This window comes from Carcharhinus amblyrhynchos, chromosome 13, assembly GCF_965287045.1.
Source record: "Carcharhinus amblyrhynchos chromosome 13, sCarAmb.v2.hapA, whole genome shotgun sequence".
NCBI lineage: Eukaryota > Metazoa > Chordata > Chondrichthyes > Carcharhiniformes > Carcharhinidae > Carcharhinus > Carcharhinus amblyrhynchos.
Window position 1 is genome coordinate 23,188,255 of NC_137336.1, and position 16,497 is coordinate 23,204,751.

At 40.8% G+C, this 16,497-nt stretch overlaps 1 protein-coding gene across 2 annotated transcripts in view; it reads right to left on the reverse strand.

The window, feature by feature from the left end:
• LOC145351766 (gamma-aminobutyric acid receptor subunit gamma-2-like) overlaps nucleotides 1–16,497 on the reverse strand; it is a 120,932-nt gene that overhangs the window by 21,798 nt on the left and 82,637 nt on the right. For both annotated transcript variants that reach the window (XM_080201386.1, XM_080201387.1), the window contains exons 8-10: nucleotides 13,239–13,391; nucleotides 2,760–2,965; nucleotides 1,678–1,701 (exon numbers count right to left, since the gene is read on the reverse strand). In XM_080201386.1, coding sequence (XP_080057512.1) covers nucleotides 1,678–1,701; nucleotides 2,760–2,965; nucleotides 13,239–13,391 — 383 coding nt within the window. The remainder of the gene's footprint in view (nucleotides 1–1,677; nucleotides 1,702–2,759; nucleotides 2,966–13,238; nucleotides 13,392–16,497) is intronic.

Below are 16,497 nucleotides of genomic sequence, written 5' to 3' on the forward strand. Positions count from 1 at the left end.
TCACCAAACTCACAGCGCTCGGCAAGTCTTTTTTCATACAGCCATGAATTGTACAATTGATTTTTCTTTTTCATTTCTTCATGTTTATGAAATCAGAAGTGCTTTGCAATCACTAAAGGCTTTGGTGAATAGTGCGCTTGCAGAATCTCTTTGATTTCTTCATACATCTTAGTGCCTAGCTTCTCTGGCTGCAATACACTTCTGAAACTTTTTCCCCGCCATTATGCTCAAGCATGTGGGGAACTTACTATCTTCGGTTATTTTATTTGCTTGCACAAAATATTCGAACCTGCTTGGCATCGGAGCTCCATTGCTTCACACTTTTATCGAAGGGTCCCACGGCGCTGAAAACTCCTGTTATTTTCTTCCTGACGGGAGGACCACTTAGTGCGCAGTTTGCAGTGTATTTTCAGCAGCTACCTTACATTTCTCTTTTAAAACAGGGAACAACCCAAGCTTCAATCCGTATTTTACATACCTCCAGCACTATTCTTGCTTCTGCAATTGCTGTTTAATCACCTCGGAGGGCGATCGTGACTCATGGCCACTGAGCCCGTTCTATCCGGAACACGTGGAGAGCTCCTTTCTCTCAAAGATATTTTCCTGCTCCCTCAGTGGCTAGCAAGAACTATTCAACGCCCCTATCACCAATTTCTCAGTTGTGTCCGCAAGGTTGATGCTGGGAGGCATGGAGGCTGACAAGCTAAAGGCGTTTTATTGACGAGGTGTGTTGAGTACAGACTGCTTCTGTACTCCGCACAGTTACCTGCGCTAGCAATTACTGAGGTCACTTCTGGTGATTTCATGCATATATTATTAAATATTGCAGCTCGTCCTAAATCAACATAATTACATAAATGATATAAGAAGGACAATCTTAGTACAATTAGGCAAGTTATGTGAACTCAAATGTGGTTTTAACTGGCAGATCAGAATTTCTATCTACTATGAGGTGGTGGTGGAGGCAAATATGATAAGGGAATTTAAGGGGCTTTTAAATAAGCACATGAAAATGCAATGAATAGAGGGATATGGACCCAGGGCAGGCAGAAGGGATTAATTTAACTTGACCTCATGTTCGGCTTAACATTGTGGGCCAAAAGGCTTGTTCCTATGCTGTATTGTTCTATGTTCTATATTCAAAATGTCAACCATTTAAATAAAGTTTTTTGGTATCAGTTTACAATGACAACAAGAAATAGTCACATAGGGAGGGGAAGAGAATGGTGATGGGAGATAGAAGAATGTTCAGCTGCAGTGATAAACATGTAATCACAAAGATGCATAAAGAATAGAGAAATACACTTGCAAAGTTATGAGATTTCCTTTATGTGACACCATCCATGCCTCCAAAGCTGTGCTGGGCTTTGGAAACATGTTGCAAGTTTGTGCATCCTGTTCTGTTTTGTTAGCTATTAAAGGTGCGCATTGGAAACAGAAAGAAATAAAACCTGAGCAAAGAACCTCCAATTATTCTGAACCCCACCTCAAAAGGCAAAGAAGATACATTTTCCTTGTGATAGTAATAACATCAACTCATTGGTGAATATAGACATAGACAGATCCTATCTCTGGCAGAGAGGACACACATTTGAGCAATAAACATTGTTCTAGAAACAAACATACATTCAAAAATTAAATATATTTATTTTTATTGTAAAAATAAATATAAAGTACCTTTGATGAAAACATCCGAAGAAGCTTTTTGTTTAAGAAAACAAAACAGAATAAAAATATTTAATGAAAGCTTAAAGGGACATATTATGAAGACAAGGCAAATAAAATCTGGAAATACAGTAGAAAGAAGTGCAGACAACTCAAAGAATTAACAAGTAGTAAGAAATTCATTGTAGAACAGGTAACAAATGTTCCTGCTGAATAATCTGGCACATTCATGGATGGAATACATTGAGGGCATTTGGAATTGAACGCATGGTGTTGACAACTTCATAAAATGCATCTTATTAGTTATACAGAGCATGAGTACATTTCCTTATTTTTTATTGCTGCTCATAAGTAATAAATGTGTAAAAGTTATTTTGAATGCATTAATTGAAAAGTATGATGGTATGATTAACACAATTATTTTGGTACAATGAACAGCCAACAGGTACATTGGTTAACTCTCATGTCAAAGATTGTAAAAACTGGTTTGGGTCCAGTGAAAGGTTTGATAGAGATGTAAACATGAAACATGTGATGGCATCAAACTTTAACAACACATACTTTGCATTTCCTCATGGCAATTCAAGGTTAGATCACTACAATGCCACAGAAAAGGATGAACAAATCATTTAATTAAATGACCATATTTCATAAAATGGGCTACATTTCCATTCTAAATGGAAAAAGAACAAGGGCTTATGAAGGTCAAAATGTGCCATATTTGCGCCCAAAGAAAATTTCTCTTCCAAACATATGCTATATTTCAGTATAGTGACCTTTTTTTTTCAAAAAATGTGCAGCATCACAATCTTTGACGGAGTCAGTGCTACAGCAAGAAGCTATGACAAAGCTTTTGAAGATGTGCTTCCATGCCTTATACCTATTATGTGGAGTTGCCAGTGTTGGACTAGAGTAGGCACAGTAAGTAGTCTCACAACATCAGGTTGCTACCAAATAAAGCTGTTGGACTTTAACCTGGTGTTGTGAGACTACTTACTGCGCTTACACCTATTATGCAGCATAGTTTTATCACATTTATAAATCCAATCATCAATAATTGTGTCTAAGAATATTAGTATGATAAGGGTACATACTCGATTCTTCTTCTTCTTGTCCTTGTCTTTACTGGGCTTTCTGTTACTGACAAAATAGTGCAAGGTCCCATATTCAATCAGTGCAGCAAACACAAAGATAAAGCAAACAGACACAAAGAGGTCCATAGCGGTCACATAGGAAACTTTGGGTAGGGATTTACGAGCGATCGTACTCAGTGTAGTCATGGTCAAGACGGTTGTGATGCCTGCAATGAAAGTAAGACCATGAAGAATGATAAGTGGTCAAACTCCCTTATTCAGTATTTAAAACTATAACTTGCTGTAGAAAAATGATAATGAAAGGTTCTATTTGTTTATGCCTTTCACCTTCATGTTAACATTTGCTTGATGTTAAACAAATTGCATTTTAGTAATGACATTTTACTGAACTTAAGTATATCCCAATATTTCTTTCACAAACACGTCATCTGGCAAATAATTTCAATCCCAGGAAACTAAAATTGATACATTGCTGTTATTGTGTAGGGACTCTTTAAAACATATTGGTGTGGATTTAGTGGTGAAGAAACTTGTTGCTGATTTGAAGAAAGCCACCTGCAAAGAGTTAATGATCGTTGCGATCTGGATTTTATCTTTCCTGCCTCTACTTTCTTAGAAGACTAAGGAAATTTAGCACATCAGCTATGATTCTCACCAACTTTTGCAGATGCACCATAGAAAACATTCTTTTTGGCTGTATCACAACTTGGTGTGGCTACTGCTCTGCCCAAGACCACAAGAAACTATAAAAGGTCGTGAGTGTAGCCCAATCCATCACGCAAACTAGCCTCCCATCCATTCTACACTTCCTGCTGCCTTGGAAAAGCAGCCAACATAATTAAGGACCCCACATACCCCAGACATGGTCTCTTTCACCTTCTTCCGTCAGGAAAAAGATACAGAAGTCTGATGTCATGTCATGTTAACTGAATCAAGAACAGCTTCTTCCCTGCTGCCACCAGACTTCTGAATGGAAATACCTTGCACTAAGTTGATCTTTCTCTACACCCTAGCTATGACTATAACACTACATTTTGCATTGTCCCCTTTCCTTCTCTATGAACTGTATGCTTTGTCTGTATAACGTACAAGAAACAATACTTTTCATTGTATACTAACGTATGTGACAATAATAAATCAAATCAAATCAAAGTTGAATCTGACACTGAACATCCAATAACAGTAATATCAGCAAACAGGGTAAGCAGCAAATCACATTGAAGAATTCTCACAGACAACAAACCAGGAAGTAAAATGCACTGATTACCCTTCATTTTTTTTTCAATTTTACAGAGCAAGAAATAAAGGTTGGGGCATGCAGAATGAAAGCAGAAATGAAATCATTTTTCATGATATGTGAAAACCACAGATCTTTTATCATAGTGGGAAACTTAGGCAGAGCAAAATTACAAAATTGATTTGCCAGGACCGGAGAGGAGTAGTTACACCTCATTAATAAGGCAGGATTTTTTTGGGGAGGAGGGTAACATTGATATTACAGCACAAGAAAAGAGAATTTCCCACCAGTTCAGTAACTTCTAATTGATCTCCAACTGTTGGGACTTCAACAGCGTACCCAGTAGAGCAACGAGAAAACCACTGACAGAGTCTTCTGGATTTCTGCACACATGCAGATGCTAGAAGTCACAATGAATTTCACAATTGTAATAACAGTTTCATGCTCATCACCACCCAACTTTGTGTCATCTGCAAACTTGGAGATAATACATTTAGTTCCCTCTTACAAATGATTAATATGTGATGTAAATAGTTGGGGTCCTAGCACAAATCCCTGCGGTATCGTATCAGTCACTGCCTGCGAATCATAAAATGACCCATTTATGTCAATTCTTTGCTTCCTATCTGCTAACCAGTTTTCTATCTATCTCAAGACATTACCTGCAAATCCCACAGGCTTTAACTTCACATAGTAGTCTGCTATTTGAGATCTTGTCAAAAGCTTTCTGGAAGTCTAAATAAACCACATCCACCAGTTCTCCTCGGTCAATTCTACTAGTTACATCCTCAAAGAATTCCAATAGATTCGTCAAGCATGACTTCTCTTTTGTAAATCTATACTAACTTTGTCTAATTATACCACTGCTTTCCAAATGCTGAACCAGGAAATCTTTGGTAATACACTTGAGCAACTTTGCCACGATGGATGACTCACTGGTCTATAGCTGAGCAGCGGGATTATAAGGAGGGAAAGAAAAAATGGAAGAGGAGGAACATAAAGAGGAAAGTGAAGCTACAATGTAGACAGTCCCTTTCACTCCAGTTCCACTGGATCAAAATAGTTCAGAACCCACATCAGTATCCTCTATCACGTCTCTCTATTCACCAACAGCCCACTTTCTCTTTTCTTCCACCTTTTGCAACACTGCAATTGTACCCATGGTTTCTTGATGTGTTTTCCCCTGAAAACATCTCTGAATTGAATGAGGAGTTTGACAAGGGTATTGTTTATCACCTGTCCTCTTCAATATCTATGCAGACATAATGGTATTAGAGGCCTTTGAAGGCACAAAATCTGACATTAAGATTGCGGGAGGCAAATGATAACCACAATTAGCTTTATAGATGTCAAAGCATTTGTAGAAAGCACAGAAGAAATATAAGAACCAGTAGATAGATTAGCAGCCATGAACTTTGGAATGAAAATCAACATTGGCAAAATCAAAGTAATGCACATCTCAAAATCATCAAGAAATATTTGTATATTCATCAAAGGAAATAAACTGATGTGAGAAATCAAATATTTAGAAAGCATAAGTATTTGCAGATGGACGGTGCAGAAAGAAATAAGAACAAAGGGAGCAATGGGAAAAGGCCTTATTTAGCAAGAAGAAACAGTTGCTAACCAGAAAACTAAATAAATAACTCAAGAAATGTGGCATTTTTAAAGGACAAGCCTGCAGACCATAAAGGTACAAACAAACTAACAAGAGCTTTATTGGAAAGGTGTTTACTTTACAGGCTGTTAGAATAGACTGCCCATTTGCCCGAATAAACAGCCAATGATGTCATCAGGACGTGATATGGTTGGTCCTTAAGTTGGTTCCTAGTTGTTCCATCTAGGAACAACTAAAATACATAACACTTTCCTCCCCCTTCATATCAAACGTTCCTGAGACGAAACACCGTATAACATTAACAATGAAAATTCTCAGTATGAATAATTAATAAACACAACAGTCAATAGTTTCGATGTTTCGGAGGACTGATTTCTGGGTGGTTGGTCATGAACCTTGGGTGTCTGCTTTTGTTGACTGCAGCCTCTTGTGTTTTTGGTTTAGTTTGGTTGTTTACACAGTCAGTGTTGAAGTACTGAGTTATTGTCTTTCCCAATTGTTTAGAGATTGTCCAGGTCTTCACTTGGCACAGCGTGTTGTGGACTCTAGACTGATTCTGTCTCTGCCAAACTGCTTGGTTGCCAAAATCGGGTCCACATGTCTTCTCTATATTACATTGTCTCAGGTTTGTGTGGTGTAGGAGACTGGTCCTGACAATGGTACATATCCACTTCTCACTGGTAATCTAGTTCCTCGCTAATCCTTCTTGACTTTATATAAAAAAATGCTTAGTCCTGCTCTCACATCATAATGGCACTAGTGGCAGCAGTTTCTGAACTTTTGCACAAGGTGAACACGTACTCAATTTCAGTATTGGTCAATGATCCATTAATAGAGTAAATTTCCTTCCATTAACGTATTGGTAAAAATGTTTGATTCCAAAACTGATTCCTAGAGCTTCTTTCTCTATCTGTGCATTGTTCATTTGTGCTTTGTTCAAGGATCTTGATGCAAAGCTTCTCTTCACCATTGGGCATTTTGTGAGAAACCACCACCTCCACTCCATAAGGTGATGCGTCACATGCCAATTACAAAGGTAAGTTTGGATCAAAGTGTGCCTGGACATCTCAAACTAGTATAGAGGAGGATATAAACTAATTTGGCCAATATATAAGCACCAGGATGAAATGTTTTCAAGGAGAAAATGGTACGCATGGGACTAGGAAACATGAATGGCAAATGGAGTAGGAAGGATTAGAAAGCAGATAGATGTGAGCAGTCCAATATGGGTTTGGACTGCATAAGTGCATGCAGCATGATAAATCAGGCTGGTAAGCGTCGATACAATTCATAATCTCGGATCATGAAATAGAGGAAAAATAGAAGGGGAGGACTGACAGCTTAATATTCTTGACTGCAGAGTATTCAGGAAATTTTAAAGAACAAATAGAGGGGGCAGCAGTATTTATCAAATAAATCATTTCAGCATTGGAAAGTGATGATGTGGTTAAGGAGTGAAAGAAGCTATTTGAGTATTGTTGAAAACAGAGACATGTCAAAACTTTTCATCCTGCACTCATCAGGACACTTCATAAGAATATCAGTATAAGGGGAAAACAACAATTTGTACTGAAGATTGGTTGGTAAGTGGACTCTAATTGGTAGTGACATTGCTATGGAGAATGATGGTGATTGAAATATAAAGCTACAATTATTTCAACAGGCATTCTGCATTCACAGTTTGACTGACCGTTTAAAAAGGCTATTAAAGAATAAAAGTTTAAAGTTTTAGTTTATTAGTGCCATAACTCACCTTACATTAATACTGTAATGAAGTTACTGTGAAAATCTCCTAGTCACCACACTCTGCTGACTGTTTGGGTACACTGAGGGAAAAGTTAGCTTTGCAATGCACCTAACCAGCACATGTTTTGGAGGAAAGCAGAACACCCGGAGGAAACCCATGCAGACACAGAGAAGATGTGCAGATTCTGCTCAGTTAGTGACCTAAACCAGGAAGTGAACTCAGGTCCCTGGAGCTGTGAGGCAGCAGTGCTAATCACTGTGCCACTGTGCTGCCCTGTTAGCAGGCTTTGATGCGACTGAATAGAAGTTTGTTTGCTTTTATAAGAAATTATCCACTTGAGCAGATTTAAAAGTTCTGAATAGAACTTCTGAATGGGAATTTTTTCACTATCAATTGTGAAAGATTGAGATCTGCATTAGATTGCTAGAAGTTTATTTTTTCATCACTGTAGACTCCTGACTTGCACCCATGATGGATACTGGGTAACTGGATATGGGGGTGGCATGAAGATTATGTGGAGCTACCTGGGGGTAGGTAAAGGGAGTGTTGGGAGGAGGTGAGGGTGAAAGAGGTTAATGCCTTTCAAACCAAGAGGGGCAATGTCCTAGAGAACTGAGGCTAACCCATCTTCGTACTCGCCTGCCCCTGTGGGCCTTCGATCTGCTCCCAGAGTCAATGGGCACTGCTCTATCTCACGTCTGTTGCATACACACCCCGTTCCCACCCACCTGCCAGAGTGAAAACTGTGCATTTCTGTGTACTTTTTGGCCAAGTGGGCAAGTTATCTACCTCAGTTGTGCAAATCCGGTCCATACAGTACGAAAACAATGACATTCAGCTAAACCTTTATATAACACAGGCTTGGGCTCACCTGGAGTATTGTGTTCAATTCTGGAAACAACACTACAACAACAATGCCCAGACTTTAGGGAAGATACAGAAGGGATTTACGAGTATGGTTCCAGGGATAAAGCAAATCAATTATGTGGAGGGACAGGAGAAGTTGGATTTGTTCTCCTTGGAGTAAAAAACTTTGAGGTGGGATTTGACAGAGACGTTCCAAAGCATGAATAGCTCTAATGGGGTAAATGTTTTCAGTAGTAGAAGGGCCGGTAACCATGAGAACGTAGGTTTCAAGTGATGGACAAAATAACGACATAATTTGTCCGTCTCAAGTTGACATAACCTTGAATGCAGTGCATGAAAGGGTGGTAGAATCAGCTTCCCAAAGGGAATCAGATAAATATTTAAAGGAAAAATAATTACCAGGTCATGGGGACAGAGTTGGGAAATGGGACTAATTGGATAGCTTTGTCAAAGAGCTGGCATGAGCACAATGGGCTGACTGGCCTCCTGTGCTGTATCATTCTACGAAATCTTTTCTTTTAATGAGCTGTCATCACTAATGTTGAATATTATTTTCAAATGATTTGCATTAACTGCTTTCTCAGGAAGATTAATTATATACCTATTATAATGGATGTTTGTGCTTTTTGGTTTGGCAGCTAAATATATCACCCTTCTCTTCCCCGGCAATTGCTCATGAAATGAAGTTCAATGGTCTCATTAGATCCTGCAACAGTAAAACTAAAATATTTTACTAATTATTGCAGTCAATTCACAGTATGATTCTGGAAAAAATGGACACGTAAAGTTTAAGTCACAGCTTGTGAGTGATGGCACATGCAATGCCTTTTACAAAGACAGTATTGACATTTATTTACTCAATTGTTTTCTGGCGATGTGCTAAGTGACAAATCGATGAGACTAAATGCCTGTCAAAAAATTTACCAGCATAGGGAGACATAACTACCCATTTGGACCCCACTTTAAAAGCTAAATGACTGTCTGTAATAGGTCCCACAGGATTAAAACTGAAATCAGATTGCATGGCAATTGAGTTCTGCACATCACAGAAACTATTCAGCTCCTATGTAAAGGATAAGTGCTGGTGGTCCCACTGGATTTAACATTCATCCCATGAACATAACTGGCCAGCAACACATGATAATAAAGTCCTCAGTGTGTTACGAATTCATTCTGCTCAGTGGATAAACATTAGACCCAGAGGGACTTCCATCTTTATCACCGTGCTCTAAAATATGTTTATGTTCTGGGAATTATGCTATAAATTGTGAAGAACTGTGTCCAGTTGAAGTCAGGAATAGTGACTGATGTTCTGGCCACACAAGACCAAGTAATAGGCGAGTACAGACAGAAAGGTCATTGTTATAATGCAGAATGGTGACGCTGTGTCAAGGTGCTAGAGTGGACTAATTTGTGCAGACTGTCGGTCAATTTACAATAGGCCTGTGGCTGCACAGTGGTATAAATATAGATCCAGCCTTGGCACTCTCCCCTCTGTGGCAGGTTGTGGGTTCAGGTTCCAGTCAAAATACCTGAGCACGTAATCTCGGCCGGCAGTTCAGCGCATCACTGAGTGAGCATGGCACAATCAGAGGTGCCATATTTCAAGTGCTACGCCAAAGCAGATTGTCCTTTTCAGATGGTTGGGAAAAAAAAATCACACGGCATTATTCAAAGGAGAATGGAGGAGATTTCCCAATGTCCTGGCTGACGTTTATATCCTTCAACTGATGCCTAAAAACTGATACTCGGGTAACTCGTTCCATTGCTGTGTGTAGGAGCTTGCTGTGTGAAAATGGGTTTGCATGTTTCCTAATATGACAGAGAATACAATTATAAGTACTTCACTGGACGAAAACTGTTTCAGGTGTCCTCGGGTTATTTGGTGCTTTTAAAAATGCCTTTATATGGGGATAATATATTAATAATGATTTTATACAAGCAAGAATCACACCAAAATACCTCCACAACACAGAATAAACAAACAATAAAAACTGTTCAGAACTGAAATATTGTCTGGAATGTTGAAATTTGACATGTTAATGCTCCACACATTTCACTTTTAAGGTCAAGGTTGCTGTTTCAGCTTGAGATTGCTGAAACAGTTGATTGATAAGAATCAGCGCAAATCATGTAGCTATCACAAGTTATAGAATATAGAATCCCTATAGTGTAGGAGGAGGTCATTTGGCTCATCAAGCCTGCACCGACCTCAATCCCATCTAGGACCTATTCCTGTAAGCCCATGCATTTACCCTAGCTAGTCCTCCTGGCACAAAGGGGCAATTTAACATGGTCAGTCCACCTAACTTGCACATCTTTGGGCGTGGAAGGAAACCAGAGCACCTGCAGGAAACCCACGCAGACACAGTGAGAACGTGCAAACTCCACACAGACAGTGATCCAAGCCGGGAATCAAACTCAGATCCCTGTCACTGTGAGGCAGCAGTGCTAACCACTGTGCCACTGTGTTGCCCAGGCGGCATATACTGACGTGGTATCAAATTTTACACTTCCGTTATGTATAATTAATTTACAATAATGGCCGATCTTCAGCAGTTTTTTGGCGTAGTACAGCAGTCTATCTGGCTATATTATTTTCATACATTATGTATAAACTCAGTCATGAATTTATTAACTGGGGCCCTGCTGATGCTCACTACCACCAATATCAAATGGACTGTAAACAAAAAGGAAATTAAGTAAATTTTGATTGCAATGTTAAATTAATATTCTGGGAAATTTTTTGACCAATTATGAAAAAAATGAGTTTTCCATTCTGTGGTTAATTGCCTACTTCATAAAATTTAAATTGTGCATAATCTTTGAATAGAATGGATTTGAAGGATTGAAGGATATTTTCTCTTGATTTTTTGTGCTCTGTAGAATATGCCATAAACTCCACAGGATATAAAAATAAAGAAAACAAATGCTGTGAGGTCATGAGACAATCTCTGGCATTCATTCAAAATTCAGTGCCCTTGCTGACAAAATTATAAGGGTGATTCTCGCATCTTGTTATGCTGCTTTCGTAGTGCAGCAAGCTGGGAGACCCTAGCGGAGGCTGTTTCGTGGGGTCCCCGCTGGGCGCCAAGACCTCCATGTGCCTCCCAGCGCAGGATTTCCAGAGCCGTCAGCTGCACACCAGAAATCGGTGCCGAGCTGCATATTAGATGCAGATTTGAATATAATTGCAATCTCGGTGGGTCCGGGGCTGAAGTCTCTGGGCCTGCTAGTCTCTTGCCCCCACCCGTAATGCAAGGTAAGTCCATTCAAAAGTCTGATAGCAGCAGGGAAGAAGCTGTTCTTCAGTTGGTTGGTATATAACCTCAGACTTTTGTATCTTTTTCCCAAGGGAGGAAGGTGGAAGGCAGAATGTCCGGGGTGCATGGGATCCTTAATTATGCTGACTGCTTTGTCAAGGCAGCAGAAAATTAAGAGATGGGAGGTTGGCCATTATGCTATTCAGAGGGCAGTTAAGAGTTAACCAAACTGCTGCGGCCAGACTAGGTAAGGACAACCGATTTCCATCGCCAAAGGACATCAGTGAACCAGATGGGTTTTTCCAACAGTTGTTTCCACGATCATCATGACCAAGACTAGGCCCGAGATTCTTCCAAAAAAATTCTAAGTGCCCGAATTCTCGTAAAAACTGGAGTAAATCCCGCTGATTTTTTAAGCAGGATTTTCAAAATGAACCTCCCACATTCTGTGTATCACAGAGTGCACTAGCGTGAATCTCAATAAGAATCAGGTGGCGGGGTCTATTTCCACTGGAGAGGCCAGCAGCATAGTATTGAGTGGACCACTGCGCATGCGCTGATCTCTCATAATGGAGATCGGAGCATGTGCAATACTCTTGGACTCCCGGCCTCCCAATCACTGGTCAGCTCAATCACTGGCCTGCGCAGCAACTCCCTATCACTGTCCCTGACTCCACCGTGCCCTGATCGCTGGCCTCCTGGACATGTCTAGATGAGTCCCTCCCCTATTCCCCAGCCCCGACACTACCACTACCTCGATGGCCAGCTCCGATCACAGTCCACCCTCTCTCTGTCACTGACCCAACTACAGAATGACAGTGAGACACCCTACCTCTACTGATCGGCCCCCCCCGCCACAGGCCCTGCCCTCTTGGCACTGCCCAATGCCCACTGGGCAATGCCGAAGTGCCCCTGGACATTTCCCCTTGGACTGTACCAAGGGGCCAGGCTGGCACTACCAGGTGGCACCTCCCTTACCCCTGACCTCCTGAGGGGTCTCCATGGCCTCCCTTCACTCCAGTGGGGTCGGGCTGCCAGCTCCCAGTTAGTAGGCAGCAGTTGTGACCCCGACTGGAGTGAAACACTCCGGCGGAGGCAGCTAAGTGTGGGGAGGGGGTGGAGAGAGAGAGAGAGACGCTAGGGGGCCCAGGCACTTCAGTCCCAGGCCCGCTAATAAGATTGAAATCAGAAATATAATATTCAACTCAGCTCCATGCGGTTTTCTGGCATGGAGCTCACGATGCCAGCAATCTGGTGGCCAGAGACGGTCGGAAGCCGGAAACCTTCTACACGGACCCCGCTCCTGTCGAGGATTGCCCCCCCAACCTTTCGATTCTAAATTTTATTGATTGGATTCAAATTCCATAAGCTGCTGCAGTGAAATTTGAATCCATATCCCCAGAATATTAGCCTAAGCCTTTAGATTACTAGTCCAGTGACATCACCACGACAGCATCTCCTCTTGACAGCACAATGCATACAAGTCAAAACCCTGGGCAGGCAGTGTTGTGGGTCATGGTCTGCGTGCTCACTCGGCGATCTTCATTAATATTATCAAAGATCACTGCTTTGGCTGTGCTGATATCAATCTTAGTACTGTCTTCGCACTCAGACTAGATACGTCTGTGCAGTGACAAATGGTGTCATGCAAAGTAATTTCTTCCCCAGTATATTAAAAAAAAATTAGAAGGGATAAAAATAGTTATTTTTACATCTTAAAAATAAATTGTTGTCGTGATATAATTACCTAACGATGTTCTAGCCGGTACTGCATCCTTGTTGATCCAAAATGATACCCAGGATAAAACAACAGTCAACGTGCAAGGGATGTAGGTCTGAATGGTGAAGTAGCCCATTCGTCTGCTTAGATCAAAGTACACGGACATCACAACGTAATCTCCTACAAAAGAAAAATGAATGTGGCAAATCAGTCCTCCGCCCATAATAAAACAACATTAGTGTTGATTTTCTGACCAGTGCTGAATGAACAATGCCAACAGCTCATTACGCATACAGCTCTAAGGGTGGCATGGTGGCACAGTGATTAGCACTGCTGCCTCATAGTGCCAGGGACTCGGGTTCAATTCCCGGCTTGTCATGGTGGAGTCTGCTCATTCTCCCCCCTGTCTGCACAAGTTTCCTCCAGGTGCTCTGGTTTCTTCCCACCGCCCGAAAGATGTGCTGATTAGGTGAACTGGCCATGCTAAGTTCTCCCTCAGTGTACCCGAACAGGCACTGGAGTGTGGCGTCTAGGGGATTTTCGCAATAAGATAAAGGCCAAATGTTGGAATCTGAAACAAAAACAGAAAACGCAGAAAACATTGAGTCTGGATGACCCTTGGGTTGGCTCCATTCTCTCTCCACAGATGTTATCAGATCTGCTGAGTTTCGCTAGCATTTTCAGATGACAGTACCTTCATTGCAGCGTTAATGCAAGTCTACTTGTGACACGAATAAATAAACTTTTAAATATACTTTGAATGAGCTTTAAAACAAAACAAAGAACAATACAGCACGGGAAACAGGCCCTTCGGCCCAACGAGCCCGCACCGCCATTTTATTGAAATCTTTGGTGAAACGACCAAAGATAATCGGAAACCATTTCAGTGCAGCACCCTCAACATGGCACTGTGGACCTCTAAGAGAAAGGCAACAATGGCATGTCTCTTCCACCAGTCAGACTGAAGAACCTCACTGTGACATGTACTCTAAGCACAAGCTATAATATGTAATTCAATGTAATCATATATAGAAAATGGAACAAAACAGAATGAAAAATGGGATCAGTAAAAGAGAGAGAGAGATATTGAAAAGATATTAAAAAGGTATGTACAGGATTTTTCAGATGTTGGGATTATCCGCCTCGCACACAAAGAGTCAACAGGAAATGAATGCCCAGTGATCTACAGCCACTTAATGCTCCAAGGACTTTAGTTACCTGGAGATGGGACTTCTGTTTCTCACTCAGGAAGAAACCCTGATTCAGAGAATTGCTGGCTTAGAAGCAGTGCCTTTGGTCACATTGGCCAAGACTAGGACTACAAACAGTCCCCACAGTCAATGTGCCAGAGTCCAGGACTGGGTAAGGTGAGGGTGGTCGCACACAGTGTAAGGAGGTCAGGCCAAGAGAGGCGAGGGGAAAGGGATGGGCTCTAGATAGAGAAGCTGGAATTAAGGAAGTATCTATAAGGGACAGGTCTTGTAGCTTGTGCCAAATAAGGAAAGGAAACAGTTGAGGGAGGTCGGAGTAGATGACATGCCTAGTTTTCTCCTGCTCCTAAACTCCTCCCAATAGCATCAAAATTGAGGCCAGGCAGAAAATGACCCTTCAGTGTTATTTATTACCCACTTAAAGGTCTCAATTGGAGCAAAGATGGGGCAGGCCTATTGTAAACTTGTGGACAGGTGGGGTGGATGGGAGGGCAGTGGAAGCCATCTGGAAAGTCTACAGGTTTCCTTGCCTTTAAACCAGCAGGCCAGGGAATCATAAATTCTGCTCGTATGATTAGTAAAAAAACTTTAATTTTAAGTTTAAAAATCTCCAGCAATAATTAAAATCTGAAGGACAGGTCTCCATATTTGTAAAAGTACCTTTTCAGTACAAAATGCAGTTTGTTTGATAATAATTAAAACATATCACACAATTGAATATTGTTTGGGACCAGATCAGAAATCCCAAGTTTATTATGAAGTTGGCTTACACTTCAACTTTACTTGATTTTGGCGTTAGTACAAGCATAAGGTATTTCACTCCAGGGTGTGATTCTACTGACCCACTAGGTAGTAGATATCAAAATAAGCTTGCTCAAAGAATACAATTAGTATATAATAAAAAAGAATTAGCATAACTTTTGCCAATTAAAATACTTGAACATGACAAAATCTAATTCTTAACAGCTATCTACCTCTGTAGCTCCAATTTAAGCAATATCCCCAAAGGCATACATTTTACTTCAGAACAAATGGGCACCAAGTAAACAGATATGCTCACTTGGATGCTAGATTTCCAGGTTTTTGATCCCTCTGAACAGATATAGAAATATACCTGTTTTCTGACTCCCATACAACAGTTCCCAGAGAAAGATCTACCTTAGCAGCAGAACTTCAGGGGAAAAGACCTAATTTTTGTCAGATCCCAGTTTTCAGATCCAGAGACTGGGTGCTATTTCTTCCCTCTACAGTTCTCAAACAGCAACTGAGCTGGATTTCTCTCTGTGAGGCTAGCCTCACCATGTCATATGACCTTACTTGACCTAATGAAGCCCCACTCTGAAAAACATTAAAATAATAGCATTAGTCCAGATTAAAACAACCATTTCTACATTTAAGATTAATTATGCTGCCACAGTAACAACATAGGCTGCCAGGTAGAGGCAAAATGGCAGTGATAATGAAGCAAACTGCTAAAACAAATCCTGCACAAGAAAGGTCATACAAACACATTTCTTAAAGGCACAGTATCATCACACTATCCACTTCTGAATGCATGAACCCTAGCTTTCTCTGGTGTATTCAATGGGGAACTGGTGGATAAGTTCCATAATTTCATGTCCTCCTTATGCTTTAACACTGAATCTCTTGACAAAGTATTAGGGTAGCAAAGCTTATTGAACACAGGAGCCACAGATTATTTGCTGTGCAGAAGGAGGCCATTTGGCCCATCATATTTGCACTGACTCTCTGAAAGAGCATTCAACTTAGTCTCACTTCTCTACCTAAACCCTATAACCTTGCACATTCTTTCTTTCTGCAATCCAACTTGCTTTTGAGTACCTCAATCGAACCTGCCTCCACTACCCTCCCTGGATCTTCATTTCAGACTCTAAGCACTCTCTGGGTATAAAAACTTCCTGACATCATTTTTACTCCTTCTGTCAATTATTTTAAATCTGTGCCCTTTAATTCTTGATGCTGTCGTGAGTGGAAAATGGTTCTCACTATTTAACCTACTCATTGCCCTTAGGATCGTGAATAACTCTACAAATCTCTTCTCAGACACCTTTTCC